Here is a 20,947-nt window from a genome sequence, read left to right as displayed (position 1 = left end):
TTTCCAATTTGCCATCAGATAGAGCTGTCTAAAACATCCCAAACTCCCAATTCCCAATTTGCCATCAGCAGAGCTGCTTAGAACATCTCAGGGCTTTTCCCAATTTGCCATCAGGTAGAGCTGCCTAGAACATCCCAAATTCCCAATTCCCAATTTGCCATCAGGTAGAGCTGCCTAGAACATCCCAAGTTCCCATTTCCCAATTTGCCATCAGTTAGGTCTGCCTAGAACATTCCAAGTTCCCAATTTGCCATCAGGTAGAGCTGCCTAGAACATCCCAAATTCACAATTGCCAATTCCCAATTTGCCATCAGGTAGAGCTGCCTAGAACATCCCAAATTCACAATTCCCAATTCCCAATTTGCCATCAGCAGAGCTGCTTAGAACATCTCAGGGCTTTTCTAAATTTGCCATCAGGTAGAGCTGCCTAGAACATCCCAAATTCCCAATCCCCAACCTGCCATCAGGCAGAGCTGAGCAGACAGAGCTTGCTCCATGAATTCCTGTCCAGCACATGCAGGGATTTGTGGATGCTGCTCCCAGATTAAATTCTGAATTAATTTCTGGAAACAGAGGCCTGAAATGTCCTCAAACACTCTGGGGAATGGGAAAATTCAAGAGGTGGGTTTGGGGACACCTGAGGGGGGACAAAGCCCTTCCTTTGAGGTGTGAAATGTCCCTGCCACAGCTGGGGACAAAGGAACTCTGCTGGAACAGGAGAAGTGCCCAGAGAGGGAAAGTTTGCTCAATTACACTACAAAAACAAACAATATCACAAAGTCAATGGGAATTGATAAATGGAGCTCCTATCAGAGCAGCCAGAGCTGTGGGGATGTGAGGAACCTTTCTGAAAATCATGAGTGCAAATAGCAACTTTTATCAGAATTATGAACGCAAGGACAATGTTTTGCCAAGGTCAGAGAAAAAAGGTTTGTATTGTTCAACTCCTGCCAGCCAATGAGGATTGCAGTTTGCTCCTAAGAATCAGCCTTTAAACAAAATAGCAAACAAAAATATGCATTGAAACAACAAATGCCACCTATCTATTATTGGGTCCAAAAAAAGAGGATTCATCTTTCGCATTGCAGCCTACAAATAATTAATATGGCATATTCCTAGAGGGAAATTATCCTTATTTTCAGAGACAATCAATACCTTCCTCAGGAATCTCGAGCTCCTCACAACCACAGCTCCCCTGAAGCAGGTCATGTATTGTCAGTAAAATAAAAGGAATTTTTCCCCCCAAAACCCTCATTTTTGCCAGTGAAATAAAAGGGATTTTCCCCCCAAACCCTCACTTTTTGATGCCCATACAGTATTACCAATCAAATATTCTGCCATGATATTCACAATAAAAACCAACACCATGAGGAATTTCTGAGGAATGTCACTGAGGGGAGAGAGGATCAAAACTCAGCTGAATTACCTTCCTTTTCCTGCACTAGGATAGAAGGAAGAGGAAATTCTCCACTCAGTCATTCAACCAAACTCTGATTTCAGCTCTTCAGACACTTCCTATGCACAGCAACAAAACACAATCGAGTTTTGTTGTTAAAACAGGAGGTTTTTTGCTGTTTCCTGCACTTCAGACACATTGAAAAAGTAAACAAAACAAAAACATTTGGACCTGCTTCTCTGGGCTTCACTGATTTTTGACTTCACAATCAAGAGTGCAAATATAATCAGAGAAATTTAAAACTGCTTCAGACTTCCCTTTCTGACCTATTTTTCTGAGAAAAAAGGGTTCTGTCACTGCACTGGTGCCTTCTTCTGGGAAAACCTTACAGTCCCTGCTTCCACCCTGTGAATCCTCCAGGATTTTGGGAACCAGTTCACCCCAGTAGTGGCTGATGGAGAAAACGGGGCAAGGGACTGCTTCACCCAGGGAAAAATGAGGGAAAATTCAGCTCCCACTTTTTGGGATAAACTTCACCCATCCCATAACAAAATCCTGCCAGGAAACCTCTCTGCCCCCACTGCCCCAGACACAGCCCCAGGACATGGCAGCAGGGGATGGAATGTTAGGATGGAGGAGAGAGAAGGAATTATATATATTGGGATAGGACTGTGATTCCAGAGCAGAAATCCCAGGATTCACTTCGCTGTTAATGAATATTCCAGGATAATTATGGATCTAGATATTCTCTAATCAAGAATATAAGAGCTAAGATGATTTCTGGGACAAGCCCAGAAAAGCTGGGAGAAAGGGAAGATGGAAGCTGTGGGACAGAGCATTTTTTTCCTGCTGAAGGCTGGGTTTTGTTCAGCTCTTGGGGAAAAAATGACTTTCACATTTCTCCATCTTTGCTGCAGCACGAGAACTCGAGAACATGGGGGCTGTTAATGGCTACATGCTATTTTTCCCTGCCCAGTTAATAATGCCTGCATTGCTGACACGGGCTGGGAGTCAAAGGTAACACCCCCAACCACCAAACATGGGATTAATCCCATTCCCTCCACGCGACAACTCCCAAACACAATTTGGAAATGACAAGCGCTTGATGAAGTGACCCGACACCATTCAAAAACCAGACTTCCAAAACAGTGCTCGAGCAGTTCTTGTGGCCCAAGAAGTGAACTTTAAAAGGGATTTCTGCTGATTTTTAAATCCTTCAGGTAATGGGGGTGGGGAGTTACTCAGGGAAATGCAGGATCAGCAAAGTCACCACCTCTGTCCCCAGGCCAGCTCCAGGAACACTTGGCAGAGAAGACAAAGGAACGCGGTGCCCACGTTCCACACGCTTACCTCCCATCCAAAGTTTGTTTCCTTTAATGTGCTCCTCTGCACTGCCACATAGGGTCCAAATCTTTCCCCAACTTCAATCTTCTTTTTGGCCCAAATCCCTAGCCCTGCCCCTGGGATCGAAGATTCTCTGAGTTCAAAATCTGGTGGGATTGGAATGTCATCAGGAATGTAGACGGGAGCTTCATAGGGTGAGCCCTCCTTGGGAGTGAAGTCCTCACTGGTGGGGAAGGGTGACGGAGGTCCCACAGGGATGGGGGACATTATACTGTCCTCAGTTTCCTCCTCTGCGCTTTCTCCAGCAAGGAGATCGGGGTCGGTCTCGTACATATTATTTACAATCTCGCTGTCACCTAAAAGGGGGAAACAGCAGAACAAAACACACTGAGATACTCACGTGAACATCGGTTCAAAGCTTGGCTAAGCCGAGCTCAAATTCTGCTAAAGGACAAAAACCTCCCTTGAGGAGCTCAGGGATTGATTGATCACCATGGGGTGAGGCTCATTGCAGCCTGCTGGGTTCTATGGCATCAGGGGTCCTCTGCTGTTTGCAGAGGGTTTTTCCCCTTCTTTCCAAAACCTCAGTTTTGGGAAAAAAAATCTCTGCAAGCAGCAGAGGACCCCTGATCCCATAGATCCCAAAACCTCAGTTTTGGAAAGAAGGGGAAAAAATACAGAAGAGGTGGTTGAGGTTCTCTTTAGGCTTTAACTTTAACTGGCTCAGTGTATTTTGTAAAACGGGTATAAAAATTTAAAAGAGAAATCATCAAAAGATAGGCCCTGGACACTTCCAGGGATCACAGCTGCTCTGGGCACCCTGTGCCAGAGCTTCTCCACCCTCCTAGAGAAGAATTCCTTGCTAATCTCTAATCCAGCCTTATTCTCTGTCACTTTAAAGCCAATTCCCTCTTGCCCTGAAATGAAAACCCTGGATATACAGAGGGAGGCAAAGTTTGGGGATTTTTCCAAGGAGAATCAATTTCTAAGCAAGGCCATTCATGTAATGAAATGAAAGCTCCAGAATGAAAACGGGGCTTTCTCATCCAAAAATCAAAAAAACGGCGGTGGTGGGGGAGCAAAACATGAAAGGGGGGGAAAAGAAAAAAACACAATTTGTCACCCAACAGAAGGAGCTGGAGTATTCTGGGGGCAGGTTTGCCCTCTCTCCAGCAGCCACGAGGCAGCAGGGTGTGCTCAGCAGCTCCCACCACGATAACAAACCCAACAACCCAACAATCCAACAACCCAACAAATGCCAATTTGTGGGTGCTCCCACAGGGCACAGCCAATGCCTGGCCACTGATGGCACCAGGGGTGCATTTGTCACCCACCAAAATGACATTTTTCACTGGCTCCCAGCTAGGAACCATCAGAAGAATAGCTGGAAAAGCACGGCTCCACTTGAGGTATTTATATTTCATCTTTTTGCTAACCTCAGAATGCACCTTCTGTCTGCAAGACACATCTCCCCCTCTATTTCTTTTTTATTTTTTTATGCCTAATAAAGATTTTCCGGAGTTCATGCCTAAGAAACCTGGTGGCAGACTCGACTAAAGAGGAGGATTTTGATTCCTCTGCCAACATTATTTTTTTTTGCTCCAGTTTTTGGAGGAGAAGAGGGAACTGCCTGCTGCAGCTGACATGGGTTTCCTCTGCTAGAAAGTGCAGCCCTCCCTACTCAAACATGTCACCAGAACCAAGCTTTCATGAACATGAGATACTCCATCATCCTGAAAATATTTGCGGTTGCAGTAAATGTTTTCTCACCCAGTATTAGCAAGTCAAATTATTTTCTGCTCTATGATTAGCCTCTTTTGCACTTAAGGAACAGGAATTCCAACTGAGTTGAAGAGCAAAACTGGGTTTATGGGAGCACAACCTGTGAAAATTTCCAGAGGATACAAGTATAAAGATACCTTACTACTGAACATGGTTAATTTGATTTATTCTATAGGACAAGCAGGGCAGTGCTGATTAAATTTTAATTAACAGTGAAGCTGATCCTTCCTTTGACTGACCTCATATTTCAAGAAGAATCATCAAAAGACAGGTAAGTGTGTTTTTTCAGTTGTTAAATGACCAGGGAATGACAATGAAACAACAATTTCATGTCATGATAGGTCTGATATCAGAGGTTCCAGGTGGCATCTGTGGGAGCTGAATCCCAGATTGGGATTCAGATGTGGGAATGTTGGGTTCCTCAGCACAACTCAGCTCTGAGCTCAACAAATTGTACCCAGCACTGATCAACAGCCAGGGAAAATCCGTGCTGTGCCCAAGCCTGGCCCTTTTTTTGTGCACTGCCAGTTGGATTTCACAGAATCCCAAAATCACTGAGGTTGGAAAAGACCTCCAGGATCATCAAGTGCAAACTGTGACCCATTCCCGCCTTGTCCCCAGCCCAGAGTGCCACATCCAGGGTTTCTTTGGACACCTCCAGGGATGGGCACTCCAAACCTCCCTGGGCAGCCCCTGCCAAGGCCTGGCCAGCTTTTCCGTGGGGAAATTCCTGCTGATGTCCAGCCTGAGGCCATTTCCCCTCGTCCTGTCCCTTTTCCCTGGGAGCAGAGCCCAACCCCACCTGGCTGCACCCTCCTGCCTTGGAACTGTGGAGAAAAAAGGCCCCCCCTGAGCCTCCTTTTCTCCAGGTTGGTGAAGGAGCTGATCTCCTCCACAGGTTTGTTCCAGGGATTTGGGGGAAAACAAACAGCTGGGGCTCAGTTTTGATTATTCTGCATAATTTTCTAGATTGTCCCCACTGAACCCCTTCATCCCTGCAGGGCTCCTTTCATCTTTACCCCAAATATTCCACAATTGGTTAAGTTAAAAAAACACATTAAAAAAATTTTAAAAAAATTTAAAAAGAAGACAATCATCTCCAGGAACAACCCCCAGCTCTCCTGAGCTCCATCCCAATTCAGCCCCAGAGAGCCAGACATGGCCGCTCTGCAGTGACAAACAGTGACAACCACTCTGTGCCACATCTGCTTTACCCCAAATATTCCACAACTGGTTAAGTTAAAAAAACACATTAAAAAACTCCCAAAAACCCCAAAAAAGGGCAGAGAACACCTCCAGGAACAACCCCCAGCTCTCCTGAGCTTTATCCCAACTCAGCCCTGGAGAGCCGGACGTGGCTGCTCCGTGGTGACAAACAGTGACAACCACTCTGTGCCACATCTGCCCCTCTGGAATGCCTGCCTGGGTGAAAAGCAGCACAGAAATACAACTTGACCTTATTGTTATTGTCATGAAACTAAAATTAGTCCCTGAAAGCTCCCCGGCGAAAGGAGTGGATAAAAAGGCTCATTGAAAGGTTGTTTCCACAGATAATCAGATATGGGCAGACGCTGAAAATCTGTGTGACACCAATGAGGGGCTGGCAACAAAGAGAGGGATGGTTTAGTGGTGCTGAGAGAGCTCATGAATAATCTATTTAGCAGCTGTAATGAAAGCAAAAGCGAGGCTGATGGTAAAGGAAATGGTGGTGGGGGAAATAATGAGCTGGGTTTTGGGGTGGGTTTGTTGTGTTTGGGGTTTAATATGTTTATTATTGTTTTTATTATCATTGTTGTCGTTATTCCTGCTTTAATTATTGTTGTTGTTGTTAGATATCTGATTCTGCTGTGGAAATACCCAATTATCTGAAATGGTTGAGAGTTTTTTACACTCACAGATTGCAAAGAGCTTCTTTGACTTCTTCACTGGAAACGTTTAAAGAACATCCCAAAAATTAATTGCAGTGCTGATCACCAGCACAATCTTGAGTTTCACTAACCTGGATAATTCAGCATTTGTATGAGACCCAGGTATTTTTATTTTCTTATCAAGGAGGAGAATGCCAGGCACCCTCTGAACTCACACTTTGCTCAGAACCTGGAGCCTCAGGCCCAAAGGGAATATCCAAGGAGAAGAATAGAAAATACAAATATTCACACAGAACTTCACAAATATTCACAAAGACCAACAGGTGCTTTTCCCTTAGGGATTAACTGGGTGTTGGAAGGGTTTTTACATCATTATCCAAACTTTGCAGCTCATTCCTAGCTGATTTTAAAATGATATTTGAGTATTAAAACCTCAGTGCTGCCTAGAACTGCTAGTTAAGTGGTAATAATAATAATAATAATAATAATGTCAGGAAAATATTCATTAGGCCAGGACTTCCCTGAGATTTGTTTCCATTTTCTGGTTCTATGGAAAGAGCAGTGGGGTGACCTCAAACATCTTTTCCAGCCCATAGAGGGACATCACCACCACCTTTCCAGGTCCTTGGATGATCTAAGCTTCCTGCTCTGTGATTTCCCTTTAGAAATATTCCCCAGGGAAGAAAACAAACCAGCCAAACCAAACCAAACCAAACCAAACCAAACCAAACCAAACCAAACCAAACCATTCCTGATGTAATGGCTGCTGAGGAAGGGGTAAAATTTGAGCACTTTGAGCAATATTTTGAGGGCACTGAGCAGCCTGGTAAAGAGGGAGCTCCTCACGGCAGTGGATTTGGAATTGGATAATTTTTAAGGTCACTCCAACCTAAGGAATTCCCTCATTCCATGATTCTTTATTTCACACCTCCAGTGAACAAAATCACCTACATTTCTAACTCTGGAGTGACAGGATTCTGGCTCCATTTCTATGGACTCAGACCAAAAATAAACTCATTTTTCTGACCCCTTTGTAGGCCAGAGGAGCTGGATCAGATCATCCAAACCCAGCCCTGCTCAACCAAGAGGGAAATATTCCCATAAATGAGGTGCCTAGCTACTGCTGCCAGGGTTCATCACCTCAGGGTGTTGTTCTGCTCATCTCACCTGAATTCAGGTGAATTCTGAGCAATTCCTGCCCTCCATCCTGCCTTAATCCCCTGAGGATCCTCTCATCCCTCTGTGCCCTGCACAGGGCAGGAGCTGACCGCAGGCACAGCCCAGAGCTTGGCAAACACGGCCCTAAATCACAAAGGAACTTGGACAGCCCAAGGAGAACCCACCCCAAAGTGCCTCCAGCACAGAATGATCCCAGTGGTCAGATTGCCACCTGATGGCCACAGCTGAAATACAATAGGAAATCCCAAATCCAGGCCCTGCTCTGCTGTATCTGCCTGGCAGGACCAGCCCAAAAATCCAAATTTTCCTCAAGGTGGTGGCAACTGTTGGGGTCAGTCAGCTCTGGATCCAGCCCTGGAATTCCTGAGCACTGGGAGTCTCTAAAAGTCTTCTAAAATCCCACATGAAATGAGAAGAAATGAGAATTCTCCCTAAACTTGGATCCACACCTTCCTTCCCAGCCTTTTCTCCCTGCTGGGTGCAAACCTGGAGCTGCAGCCAGGGAAAAGCCTGGATTCCCAGGGACATCTCACTTCTGGGTGCTACAAACACCAGGAACATTTTTCCTCAGCCTTGTGTGATGAAAGAAATGTCCCTTTGTGGGTTGGATTGAGCAACACCCTCTCTGGAAGTTGGTGTGAAATACTTCTACCAGAAAATAAACAAATTTGTGACAAAATGTCATGAGAGGAATTATTCCTCTTCCATTAAGGATGGGGTTGAAGTATTAAATGCTTTAAGGTCATAAAAAATGGCTTTTTCCTCATCCATGGACAACATTAATGAGAATTCTGTAAGGAAAGGACCACAAACAATCTGTTGTTTAAGATTCTCAAGCCCACCATCCAATTTCTTCATGCCATTCATTGCAAGAACCTTTCTCCTCCACCTCCATCCAAGCTGTACTGGGATCTCCAATGTTTGCTGATCTGAAATGAACACATGCAGCACCCAAAGCAGGGCCTGGCCATGAGGAACCCCCTGAGCAGGTCCTCGGAGTGCAGAGGATGCTCTGACAGCTTTCCCATCATCTCTGAATGCTGCCAGAGCCAGAGGAAATTCTGCTTTACATGAAAATTGGGAAATGTCTTTTTTTCTCTTTTGTTCACTCAAAACCCCCCTTCATTCTCACCAATTTTACAGTTGAAATAAGGCTGGGGCAATAAATATCCAGGCAGGGAAGTGGCCATGGGTGGGAAGTGGTTTTGCCCCCTTGCCAGGGTGCCAAGGGAACGTCACAGGGGCTGTTTTACCTTTGAGAAATGGGGCTGCTCACACAAACCTTCACTCAATTTTTCTTCTACAACTTGCTGTGGTTTTGCCAACTTTTCTGAGCATATCTAGAAATACCCAGCTTGGAATTTTCATATTCACCCCATTGCATTCCTCCTGAATCTTGGGCCTTTAACATAACATGGACACAGCAAGCACCTCAGATTATTTGTTAGTGGAATAATCCTTTTTCTTTCTTAGATCTATCATATCCAGAGCTTCTCACAGTTCCCTGACACTTGAGAAAACCCAAAATGCTATGAATAAAAGGAATTAGGGACAATCAAAATAGCTGTGGGTGAGATCTAGTCTTCCTTATTCCCTGTTCAAGCTGGAATGGTGGCACAGAACAAGTCACAGGTCTCAGCTTTGTCCAGCTGACAAGTTAAATTCCACTAAATCGGTGTGCATGGCGAATTCAGACCCTGCCAACCTGAAATTGTTGGGCCCTCAGTCAGATCCGAGCTGATCCCACAACAAACCCACCAGCCCAGCTCCTGCAGATACCCAAACTCCACTCTCAGCTTGTTTCCCTTAAAACACTAATGTGGGAAATGGACTTATAGAAAATTTAATATAGTTCTATTTCATTTAACAGAAATATTTCTATTTGTCTTCTACACCACAAAGCCCAGAATTTTGGGAATGCTCAAGAAGCAGGAAGGTGCGGATGGGGTAAACAGGATTATGGAGGTGAATTCTCAAGAACACATCCCTGAGGGACCCAGCTGCTCCAAACACTCCCATTTGCCAGCCACACGTGGAAATTTTTATTTATAGCTGCTATTGAAATGAAATCTGGAGGAGCCACAGGTTTTAGCAGCACATCCCTGTGTAAGACCTCAGACAGGAACAAGCTCTGAGCATTCCCAGCACAGGAACCTGCCCCAGGTACTGTGAGTCTGCCTCTGCTGCCCAAATCTTTGCAGCTGGAGTTTCAGGACAAAATACATGGAATTTCCCTGATGGAGAACTGCTGCAGAACACATTAAAAACCCAATTTTCTGCTGAAGAATACTCAGAACTGCAGAGACAGTGAGGGATGAGGCAGGAGGGGGAGGCAGGACGAGGAAAAGGAAGGAGGACTCGTATAAAAATTAAACCCTTGGAAAGGCAGCCCCTTTCTCGTGCTTACTTTGTATATTCATTTTTCAAGTTTCATGTTTATGCCCTGCTTTGTCTTAGCTGGAACTGCACCTCTCGAGGCAGCTTCAAGTCCTTTTATTAAAAAGAAACAGAAAGCAGATCCGAAAGGAGCAGCGAGAGCAGATGAGGACTGAGCGGAGTTAATCGGGTGCATTTTTCAATAAACATTCCAAAAGCAGTTGCTGCAGAACTTGGCTGTGAATAGAACAGGTATTAAGGATTTCAAGTACCTTTGGTTTTAAGCAAAAAAAAAAAATTAAGTGTTTTCTTTTATTAAGGGATTTCTGCTGGCAGAAATGAAGAATAAAGCTGGAAACAGTATTTCAGTGTGTTCCTTAATACCCATTTTCCTCTAGTAAAACCAGCAGGGAAAGTGTCCAAATTACTCTGCTCTAAATGCCAGTATTATATTTCCAGTAAAAGTCTGGTTCAAGCAGGCATCAAAAATATTTCCACATAAGATCCTTTTAGAATCAAACTCTGCAGAGAATGTTGTTGTTGCTGCTTGTTGTCCATAACTTTGCTTCACCTGATTCCCCCAAATCCACAATTTTGTTTTATATTTGAATTCAAGCTGACATTTTTACAATTTTTGCTAAGTCCAAATATTGATTTGATCCATATTTGGATGCAGTAGATAAAGTTGGTTCTTTTAAGCAAAAAAAACAAAACAAAACAAAAAAGCTCTGCTATCTTACTATTAAAGGAGCTGGAAAAAATATCAGTCTTTGGGATTTCTCATAAATAGTCTCTGAACTATTTAAGAGATTAAAGCTCCAGTGAAGTGTCATGAGATATGTACAGTGTATTGCCAGAGTCACAAACATTTTGGGGAGCAATAACACAACAGCAAAAAAATTCAGGGAAGGAAGGGAGGAAAGCCTGGAGAAAAGCTCCACTCAGTGCAGAAAAATCCTCATTGCTTTGCTTATTTTTGCTCCAAAATCCCTCCCCTTTACAAATCTATAGAAAGGCTCCAACCCCGCTGAAAAACGCAGCAAAGTGGAACTTTGGAAACGAGCGCGCGAGAAAATTCTCCGCTGGGAGAAACGCTCGCTAGTTAGAATAAATAAAGAAATGCACTCGGGCTGGCCCTCCAAAAACCAGCAGCCCGTGCTGGAGATTTCTCTCGGTGCTGGATGTCAGGCCATGGAGCGAGAATAAAGCGTTTGTGAGCCTCCAAAAGGAGCCCTCGCCATTGGAATTCGCGGCTCTGCCAAGCGCAGCCTTTGGGGCCGTTGTCACCGTCTCATTGTCATTCCGCTCACTGTGGCTTCCCCAGGGTCCCGAACAGGAGTCCTGGCATTATTAACAGGGCAGATTAATAGCAGAGAGGGGAGAGAGGCATTTTCACAAACAAGCCAAATATTAATATTAATCGATAACAATTTCCACTTCCTGACGGGAGGCGCGCAAACGGCGCGGGAGGAGAGGAGGGAGGGATGGAAGGGGACGGTGCCCACGGAGCGGGGAATGAAAGGGGAGCAGGGAATCAATGCAGGGCACAGGACGGAGCCGTGAGGTGGGTGTCAAAAGCAGGGCTCTATTTTCACAGGCACACACAGGCGCACATTTTAATGCCACCAGATAAGTGGGATTTGCCTCGCCCCGGCCAAAAAGAAAAAAAATTCCGGGCAAGCTCGCTGGTTTTATATCGGGGAAGAAAGAGCAGAGCTCTGCAAAAACAGGGGGAAAATATCCTGTATCTTATTTTTGCCCTCCTGAGTAAGGCTGTACTCTGCAAACTGTATTTTCCTCAACACTCAGAACACCATACAAATATTCTTTTAAATTCCAGTTTTCTATGTTTGTGTTTCAAACTCTTTTCTACTACCACCCCTCCTTTTTAAAGCCAAAAAATTCTGTAAAACTTTTTCCACCTTCTCTAATGGATCAAGCCCTGCTTTTTTAATTCAGTCTTTGGAAGTCTTTATCATTATTTCACACACTCTTTAATTACAAACAGCACAAGCAGAATGCGCAGGGATGTTGCCAAAGAGTTTCCCAAATGCTCCAACTCACATTATCAGTGAAACCAAATCCAACCATTCCACCTCAAAGCCTTTTAGCACAGACCCCACTGGGTCACTGAGTTGAGTCCTCCCCAAGCTTTGACCAAACAAATGAGTTTTTCACTCAAAGACACATTTTTGCAGCAGCCTTTGAGCCCAGGGATGTTTCTCCCAGATCTGGAAGTGAAGATCTGGGTGAAAACCCCTCCTGGAACAGAAGGGGCTGCCCAAGCTCTGCCCCACATGGGACACACAAAGGACTCTCAAGCTTTGATCTTTGGGCTGGGCTGGTTTCCTTGCTGTGACCCACAAGGACAAAGCTAAATCTGGGCTGGGAGCAAAGGATTGTGCTCAAAAATCAGCTGGAAATGGCTTTCCCAATCCTCATGTGTTCACTCCCAAAGCCCATGGAATGTTCTGGGATTTCACAGGCAGCCCCTGACTTGTTTTGGGTCTCATTTTATGTCCCCACACATCCCAGCCTGCCCTGAGTCCACCAAGCCAAAATATATTTGGGACACATCTCTGACTGCACCCATCCAGTTGTGTCCATCCAGCCAATTCACCTTTCACCTGTCACATTTTCACCATGTAAATAAGAAAAATTCAGAGGTCTATCAAGCATTTCCCACCACTGGGCTGAGGAGGTTCCTGATATTTTGGGACCAGAACTGAACTCTTTTCCTTGGCTAATCACCTTTCCTCTGGTTACCAGTGTCCCTGATAATTGTAGAAATGTTTAATTACTATGAAAAATGGAATTTTAACTGAGTGATGACAGTAAGAAACAACTGAGGGTTTTAATGCTGTTTTCTGCAGAGATCTCTCCATTTCTCCTGCCCTCATCCCATTGAATAAATGATTTATTTCAATAAATGTTTGCACTGGGAGCACCTCCACAGAGTTGTTTGGGGCACTTTTTTCCTGGCCACTCAAGTGCTCTTTTCTCTCTGGGAACAAGAAGCTGACAAAGAACCGAGCGTGTGTTTAATCCTCCTGCCTTTCCCCACTGCAGTCTGTTTACAAGTCACTTCTGACGGAGAAAGTGCTCCCAGAGTTTGTCTGCAAAATGTAGGACAGGAGAAATGGCAGTGGGAAGCAACTCCATAAAATCCTTCCCCAACCCTGGTACAGGTGGGATTCCTGGGAGAATCCTCTCCAAAGGAACTTTGCCCAATTCCATTGGACTCCACAGTTGTTTTAGACCTACTCATTTCATAGCCACACCACAATATCCTCCTGGCTCAGCCTGACAGATCCATTCACACTCATTTTAATCTGATTCCAGCAGATTCTGGTGCAGTCTGAACCTGGGAAGCAGTGGAACCGCGAGGATTTGGGACTCTCACCACATCCAGGCAGAACTTCTCCTTTCCCTTTCCTCCTTCCAAAGCAATCCTGGGTGTTGCACCCACCACCTGGCCCTATTTAAAGCCACAGCATTATTCCAAAAAATGGATTATTTATACTAAAAACACTCCTGGGACTACTGTATTTGTATTTCAGGGCTGCTGCATCCCCTATTTCCTCACTGCTCTAATATGGCCCGAGGCGGAGCGGCTGAAATGACTTGCGATGCCACTGTAATTTTTATCAAGGCTTGTTCCTGGTAAAAAGCCTCTTTGTTTCAAAGAAATGTGATTTGGCCTTTTTCCTCCTCTGCTCTATTCCTTGGTTAATATACCACTTCCACTCGCCCCGGGGCTAAGAAAGGTATTCCATGGAATTGGTCAAATCTCTCTGTTTTTCTTCTAAATCACAACTGGCTTTTTTTTTTTTTTTTTTTTTTCCTCGACCATTGCTAAACACTATCTAAGCTGACAGTCTGAACTTGAGGTTTTATTTGTGCCTTAACTCTTCAGCTCCTGGATTTGGAGCAGTCACATGGTTCAAGAGATGCACCAAAGCTGCTCTGGAAAAGGAGGGATTAAGGGCAAGGCAGGAGGAGCAGCTCTGGCTCGTGTTATTTATTATACAAGGCAAATTTGTCCATCTCCATAAAAGTATTTTCATCCACTTATTATAAATCTGGACACAGCAGTGACTTATGTGAAAGTCCACAAAGTTGAAATTTGGAGTCTTCAAAGTCTTTTTTTCAAAAATAAAAAAGGCTCTTCATTTCTTATCTCCCGCAAAGAATTTGGTTTTTAAACACGGTAACGCTTAACCCAGATTTGGGATTGCCTAATCAAGTTTTAATTTAGTCTGTCTCATTGACAAATAGGGTGGATTTTCCAATGAAATATATGCCAAGTGTTCAAGTACACTCATAAAATATCCCTCGAAAGCAGAAGCTGCAGCAGGAGCTGTTTGTTGACCTGCATTTATAAAATGCCCACAGCCTCTAATAAAGTGAATAATTATAAATGAGGAAATCCAGTATTTTTTTATATCTCTCTAAACTGGTCCTGTTTGGGATCCAGTCCTGACCACACAGAGCTGAGAGCATCAGAGAAGAACAATTCACTTCAAGGGAAAAAAAATGCATCAATATCCAAAATACTGTTACAGGAAACAGGAGTTAACATCCTAATGAGATCTTCAACAATTAATACAAATCAACACCTTGCCTTAGTGTTTAGTCAGAGATCATCACCCTCTCAATTAGCTGACAATTAATAATCCTTTATGCAGGAAGTTTTTGCTGCTGCTCAGAGATTTAAACACAATTCTAAACTTTGCTAGCCATAAAATTATACCCACAAAAAATGGATTAAAATCACCAAGATGACATCCTGCTTTATGTATTACTAGCAAATATATTTACATTAAAATTAAATGCAGACAGGAAAATCAGTTCATTGAAGGAAACACAAGCCAAAAATATGAAAGTCTTTATCTCCCTATACCCAGCTGTGAGAAGTGAGGCATTTTTGAGTAGCACAAATATTTCTCCTTGTGTTCACCAAGAGAGCCTCTGTCAGAGCAGCTCTGCACAACTCCAGCATTCCCAAAAAAATAAAGCTTCAGGATTTCTCCGTGCCCTGGCTGCAACAGGAGCCTGGGCACTTCAGCATTCCCTCCAGGAGTGCACTGAGGGCTTTTGTTTGTTTGTTTGTTTGTTTGTCCAAAGCTTCCCCTGTGTTTTCCTTCTCTAATCCCTGTTTTTCTGCTCCCTCCATGGCCAAATCCACAGAAACTCAGAGAACCTCAAAGGTCCCTTGCAGGTCAAGTGTTATTTTTCTTCATATACCTGACTTTAACTGGTGGAATTGCTTGAAGATTTCCCTCACAAGTTTGGTAATACAAACAAGGCCTCAGAGCAAGGTTGTTTAGCTCTTGTTTTCTGCTCAATACCAGAATTTTCATCAGTCAGACTGGCAAGAGTATAAAAATTACAGCTAAGGGAAGCCAGGAGTTGCTCCAAGCTCCCTGAGAGGAGTTCATCCACCTGCAGTGGTCCCCAAACCCATTCCCAAAGGACTCCAGCAGTGCTCCCATCAATCTTCCTGGAATTCTGAGGGGCTGGCGGGCTGCACCCCAATCCTGTGAGCGAGCCACCTGCTCCAGGGATTGCAGCTCAAAAATCACCTCAGTGACAGGAGCCAGCGCTTCTCATCAGCACAGTCAGAGTCAAAAATCCTCGCAAAACCAACCCAAACTGTTCTGTGGTTACCTGTGAGCCAGAGCTCACTAATTAACAGGTAATAAAGTACCAGTTTGGGATGAAGAACCCCAGAATTCTGCTGGCTTCTTCAGGGGTGCTGCCTCATGTCAGTCCTTCCTCTCCCAGCTGGTCTCCAAACACATGAGGCACCAGACCAACGTCTACCACAGGACCAGTCCCTGGCTGGGCTTGGAGTGGACAATTATCTGGAACCCTGGCTGGAACTGATGGAAATGCAGAACCAGCCAGCACTGGGCAAGCTCAGAGGCGGCTTTGCCAAAGATCTCTGCCTGAGAGCAGCCAGGGCACTCCTTGAAAGAATGAAGGCAGGGATCCACCACCTCTTAATATTAAATATTCATTTTTTTTCTCCACTAAACCTCTTTGTTTCCTGCCTCCTCTCCCTCTGGATGCAAACACAGCCCCGAAACTTTCAGAAAAGCCTCGGTGCATCCGAGCAAACCCCTCCTGAGCACAAACAAAAGCCCCACTACCCCTTGCCACATCCCATCACTGCCGTAATAAAGATGTTTACACTTTTAACCACCGAATAAAGCGCTCTAATTCCGCCGAGCCTGTCCCCTCCACTCCGCTCCCTTCACTCCACGGCTTCATTTAGCGGGCCGGCGGTAAAAAAAAATTCATTAATTTTTATTAACAGGGAGAGCCATTTGTTCCCTGTGACAATATTTGACTTGTCGAAATGATTTTCACCTCTGCCATGAGGTGCTCGCTCCCCACATACATCACCCGATTACTCCGGGAGCGGCCAGAGTTGCAGTCATTAGCCAGTGAATTAACGACAATCCACAGCGCTATTAATCACGCTGACAAAAGCGTGAGCTCGCTGCTGACCCGAGCACGGCTCTGGGACACGAGCACAGGCAAGGAGAGCACAGCCACGGGGCTGGGGAAGAAAGGAATTTTTTGTTGGGTTTTTTCGGGATTTTTTGTTGGATTTTTTTGTTTTCGTCTCGCGGCATTCTCGCTGAGATGCTGAGGCGGGGGAAAAGGAGAGGGGAGAGAAGTGAGGGAGGGATGGTGGATAAGAAGGTAAAGCAGCTGCGGTCTGCAAGGTGAGGGCATGTCTTGCTGGTCTGCAACTTCCAAGCAGGAAAGGCTGCAGGAATTTGATCTTAAATTCATGGAAAAATTCCCAGAGCTTGTGGCACTTGGTGCCATGATCCAGTTGAAGTGTTAGAACATGAGTTGCACTCGATGATCTTAAAGGTCTCTTCCAACCTAAAAATTCTGTGATTCTGTAAAATTCCCAGCGCTTTACCAGGGATAATTTGGGAAATTCTGGGAATCATGGTTGGTTTGATCAAAGCTTGTTCCTCAAGGCCTCTCCTCTCCCTGAAAATTTGAAGTATCACTGAGGTTGGAAAAGATCTCTGAGGCCATTGAGTCCAAGCTGTGACCCATCCCCACCTTGTCCCCAGCCCAGAGCACTGAGTGCCACCTCCAGCTCTTCCTTGGACACTTCTAGCCCTTCCTTGTCCACCTCCAACCCTTCCTTGGACACCTCCAACCCTTCCTTGTCCACCTCCAGCCCTTCCTTGGACACCTCCAACCCTTCCTTGGACACCTCCAGCCCTTCCTTGGACACCTCCAAGGATGGGCACTCCAAACCTCCCTGGGCAGCCCCTGCCAAGGCCTGGCCACCCTTTCCATGGGGAAATTCCTTCTGATGTCCAAGCTGAGCCTGCCCTGGCCCAGCTTGAGGCCGTTCCCTCTCATCCTGAGAGCAACAACATTTTGCAGGAAATGGATCCTACCTCCAAAATATTGATCCCTGGGAACTGCTGGATTCCAGATCCCAGAGCTCTCAGGACACTCAGAAAGAAGCTATCAGTGAACATGGCAAGGAGCACTCATTGTTTTCTTGGAACGTGGCTTCTAATTTCAAGCTTTTGAACACTGCCCAATGTTTAGAGAAGAAAAACCCCAAACCCAAACACGACAATTCATAGAAAACAGAATTTCCCCCAGTGGCACAGGTCCTTAAGACAGTGCTGCAGCAATCCAGGACAACATATGGATATAACTGTAAGTTTTAAATTCAGAAGTCATCAGAAACAGCTGACAAGGGGAATCTGGAGGATGAACACACGAGGAAGGGGAACTCACACGAGCTCTGGAAGAACAGGGCAAAGAATGAATCTTTGCAGAGGTTTGAATGTTCCTGCTGTACTGGACAATCCGTGGCAAGGAAAGCACATTCCTGCAGCCTTGCCCTGTCCCATCAGTCCCCAACTCCCACCACAGCAGTTCCAACAGTGAGACCATTCAGTGCTGGGAAGATGATAAAACCATGGTGAGAATTCCAAAAATCTCCTTCAAAACTTTTTATTGCTGTTTTTTTTCTTTCTTTTTTTTTCCATTCATGACCTAATAAGGGATTTAAGGACGAATTTTCAGAAGTGCTCAGTGGATTCTTCCCCTCAGTTGTGCTAACACACACAGCCAAGTGCTGTGAGAGATGGTCATTCCTTCTTCAAAGCCAGATATGTTTTCTGCAAGAAAAATCTCTTAAAACTCGAAGCAGGGATCAAGAACCCATCAGACATTTAAGAAAAGGAATTTTTAACAAGAGAACTTTCTGGAACAATTTCAAATAACTCAGGACTGTTGTGACACAACCCAAATTTTTGGGGTGTTTGTGGTGTACTCTCACCTCTAAGAGATTTTTTGCAACCCAACACCTTCTGGTCAATTCTCTGCACTCTCCATTCCCTCAGCCACTCTCTCTTCTCCAAACCCCTTTTCCTAAAAGATCTGTTACTCCCCAGGTCGATGTTGTTCCCCTCTTGCCACACAGAATAATTCTAGAGCCTGTTTCTCGTTACCCACTTTCACCGGTTTCATTCTCCTTTTGCAGCGAGGAATGTCGTAAGGAAAGCCGGGCTCGGAAATCCATGATTTCCTGCCAGTTAATTCATTTCAGCAAAACAGGAGGCAAGGTGATATTGCTGTTTAATGTTGCAGCCCCTCTGCAGCACTCCCTGGGGGCTCTAAGGGATCCCATGTGTGTCCCCATCCCTGCACCACTGCCAGCACCAAGTGCCACCTTGGGCCAATTTAGGCTCTTCCACCCCCAGGCTATTTTGTCCCATTTGCAACTTTTGTGAATTTAAACATCAAAGCAGGAACAAGAAGCAGTGGAGGTGCAAACCACGGGTCCTGCAGGCCTGGCAGAGGTTCCTGCGGCCTCACACACAACCCTTTCATTTGAGAGCTGAGGTTGGGTGCAAAAGACGATTTAATGTTAAAAAGCAGAGTTCTGTGCCTGTCTGGAGGCACAAAATGGTTTGGGTTGGGAGGGGATCCTTGTTCCACCTTCCATCATCCCACGTTACTCCATCCAACCTGGCCTGGAACACTCCCAGAACTGGGACAACTCTTTGGATGGGCCATGCCCGTGTGTGTCACCCATCTCTGCACCACTGCCAGCACCAAGTGCCACCTTGGGCCAATTTAGGCTCTTCCACCCCCAAGCTATTTATTCCCATTTGCAACTTTTGTGAATTTAAACATCAAAGCAGGAACAAGAAGCAGTGGAGGTGCAAACCACGGGTCCTGCAGGCCTGGTATCGGTTCCTGTGGCCTCACACACAACCGTTTCATTTGAGAGCTTGGGTTGGGTGCAAAAGTAGCTTTAATGTTAAAATTTGTGCCTGTCTGGAGGTACAGAATGGTTTGGGTTGGGGTGGAATCCTCGTTCCACCTTCCACCATCCCAGGTTGCTCCAAGGCCCATCCAGCCTGGCCTGGAAGACTCCACAGCTCTTTGGATGGGCTGTGCCCGTGTGTGACACCCAGCCCAGCCAGGTTTGGGGATAACTGAAAATTCAGGGCTTCCCAGGGCAGTCTCAGCATCCCTGTGGCTCAGACAGGAGCTTTTCCTCCCTCCCAGAGCCATTCCCTGACACACAGAGAGCAAAACTGCTGCAGGAAGAGAAGGGGAAAATCTCAGTCTCATTCAGAGAAGTGATGGGGAAAGAGCTCTCAGCCTTACTACAGACCTACTCAATGAGTATCCCCAGCTTCCTCAGGGATTCCACACTGAGCCTCCTGCTCTCCTCACTCACAGGAGGGAGATTATTGATTAGAGCAATGAAATAAAGTGAATTTTCCTATTTAACAACTGGTGGCTCCCACTCCATTCCACCCCATTCTCACCCACAGCTCCACTGTTAATTATGAACATTTTCATTGCAGCTCGACAGCTAAATCCAGAAGAATTCCATGTAAAATCCACACAACTGCTTCATTCCTGGTGGGATCTACACACACAGCCCCACAACCTCTCCTCCTCCTGTGTTACTCCTTCTAGAAATACTTTTAGAATAATCCACATTCCAGCCTGGCCAGGAGCACACCAAAATCCAAGATTTTCTCTTCCCCCCAGCTTGGCCTTGCCAGGCCACAGCACGCAGCAGTCAGCTGCAGCCCAACCAGCCATTTCTCTGCCTTTGAAGCTATTATTAAGAAAAATATTTAAGATAAAAATATTTTTACATTTTGCTTCTGCTGGCCAGAGATTGTCCCGCAGTCTGAAATATGAACTGCTGGGACTCCAACATTTCTTGTAGAGAGGGAAAATTCTTATGCTGTCACCCAGGTGTCTGAAGGGCTGCTGCTTTTTCACTGCTGATTTTTCAGGAATTAATGCAGATGTACTGAAAGGACAGCACTCAAAATTAACATTTTATTTTGATTTAGAGTTCAATTCTGCTCCTGTCAGCTGCTTCTCAGGGAATCTGTGACTGCCCCATCCCTGGCAGTGTCCAAAGCCCGGCTGGAGCCACCTGGTTTATTCTCTTTTTGAGAAAATGCTTTAAAATTAACTTTCCTTAAATCAGGGATGGGTTCTTTATCTCTGTTTTGATTTATAGGAGATTCTGCTTTTGAAATCTGAATATCTGCCTTTGGAAAGGAGAATGAGCATCTTTTATTCACCTGGGCCAAGGGCCAGATCCAGAATCTGAAGCTTCACTGCTCCTTATATACACCAGGAAAAGAAAAAGCTGAATTACTTTAAACATAAATAAATAAAACAAAAAACAAGACAGCACCCCCTAAAAAAACCCCCCCAAAACCAAAAACTTTTTGTTCGCAACTTTTCCAACCCAATTCCAGGATCTAATCCTTGTTATCATGGAGCATGATTTTTTAAAGTTCATTTTTAAAGTTAAAAAAATATAAAGAGCTCAGTGCACGTTAAATAACAGGTTTTGGTCAACATTTTCAATTAACTGAAAATAATAATTTTTTAAAGTAGATCATTCAATTTACAGAAGAATCTGTTTTGCTACATCTGGGACATCTTAGTCCTTTTG

At 45.0% G+C, this 20,947-nt stretch overlaps 1 protein-coding gene across 3 annotated transcripts in view; it reads right to left on the bottom strand.

Annotated features, from left to right (window-relative positions):
* Positions 1-20,947, bottom strand: part of PRDM16 (PR/SET domain 16) — a 291,780-nt gene that overhangs the window by 180,731 nt on the left and 90,102 nt on the right. For all 3 annotated transcript variants that reach the window (XM_074558403.1, XM_074558404.1, XM_074558405.1), the window contains exon 2: positions 2,747-3,096. In XM_074558403.1, the coding sequence (XP_074414504.1) occupies positions 2,747-3,096 (350 nt within the window). The remainder of the gene's footprint in view (positions 1-2,746; positions 3,097-20,947) is intronic.

Source organism: Zonotrichia albicollis, chromosome 25 (assembly GCF_047830755.1).
Source record: "Zonotrichia albicollis isolate bZonAlb1 chromosome 25, bZonAlb1.hap1, whole genome shotgun sequence".
NCBI lineage: Eukaryota > Metazoa > Chordata > Aves > Passeriformes > Passerellidae > Zonotrichia > Zonotrichia albicollis.
The sequence above is the reverse complement of the archived record's forward strand: the minus strand, read 5'-3'. Positions and strand labels throughout refer to the sequence as shown.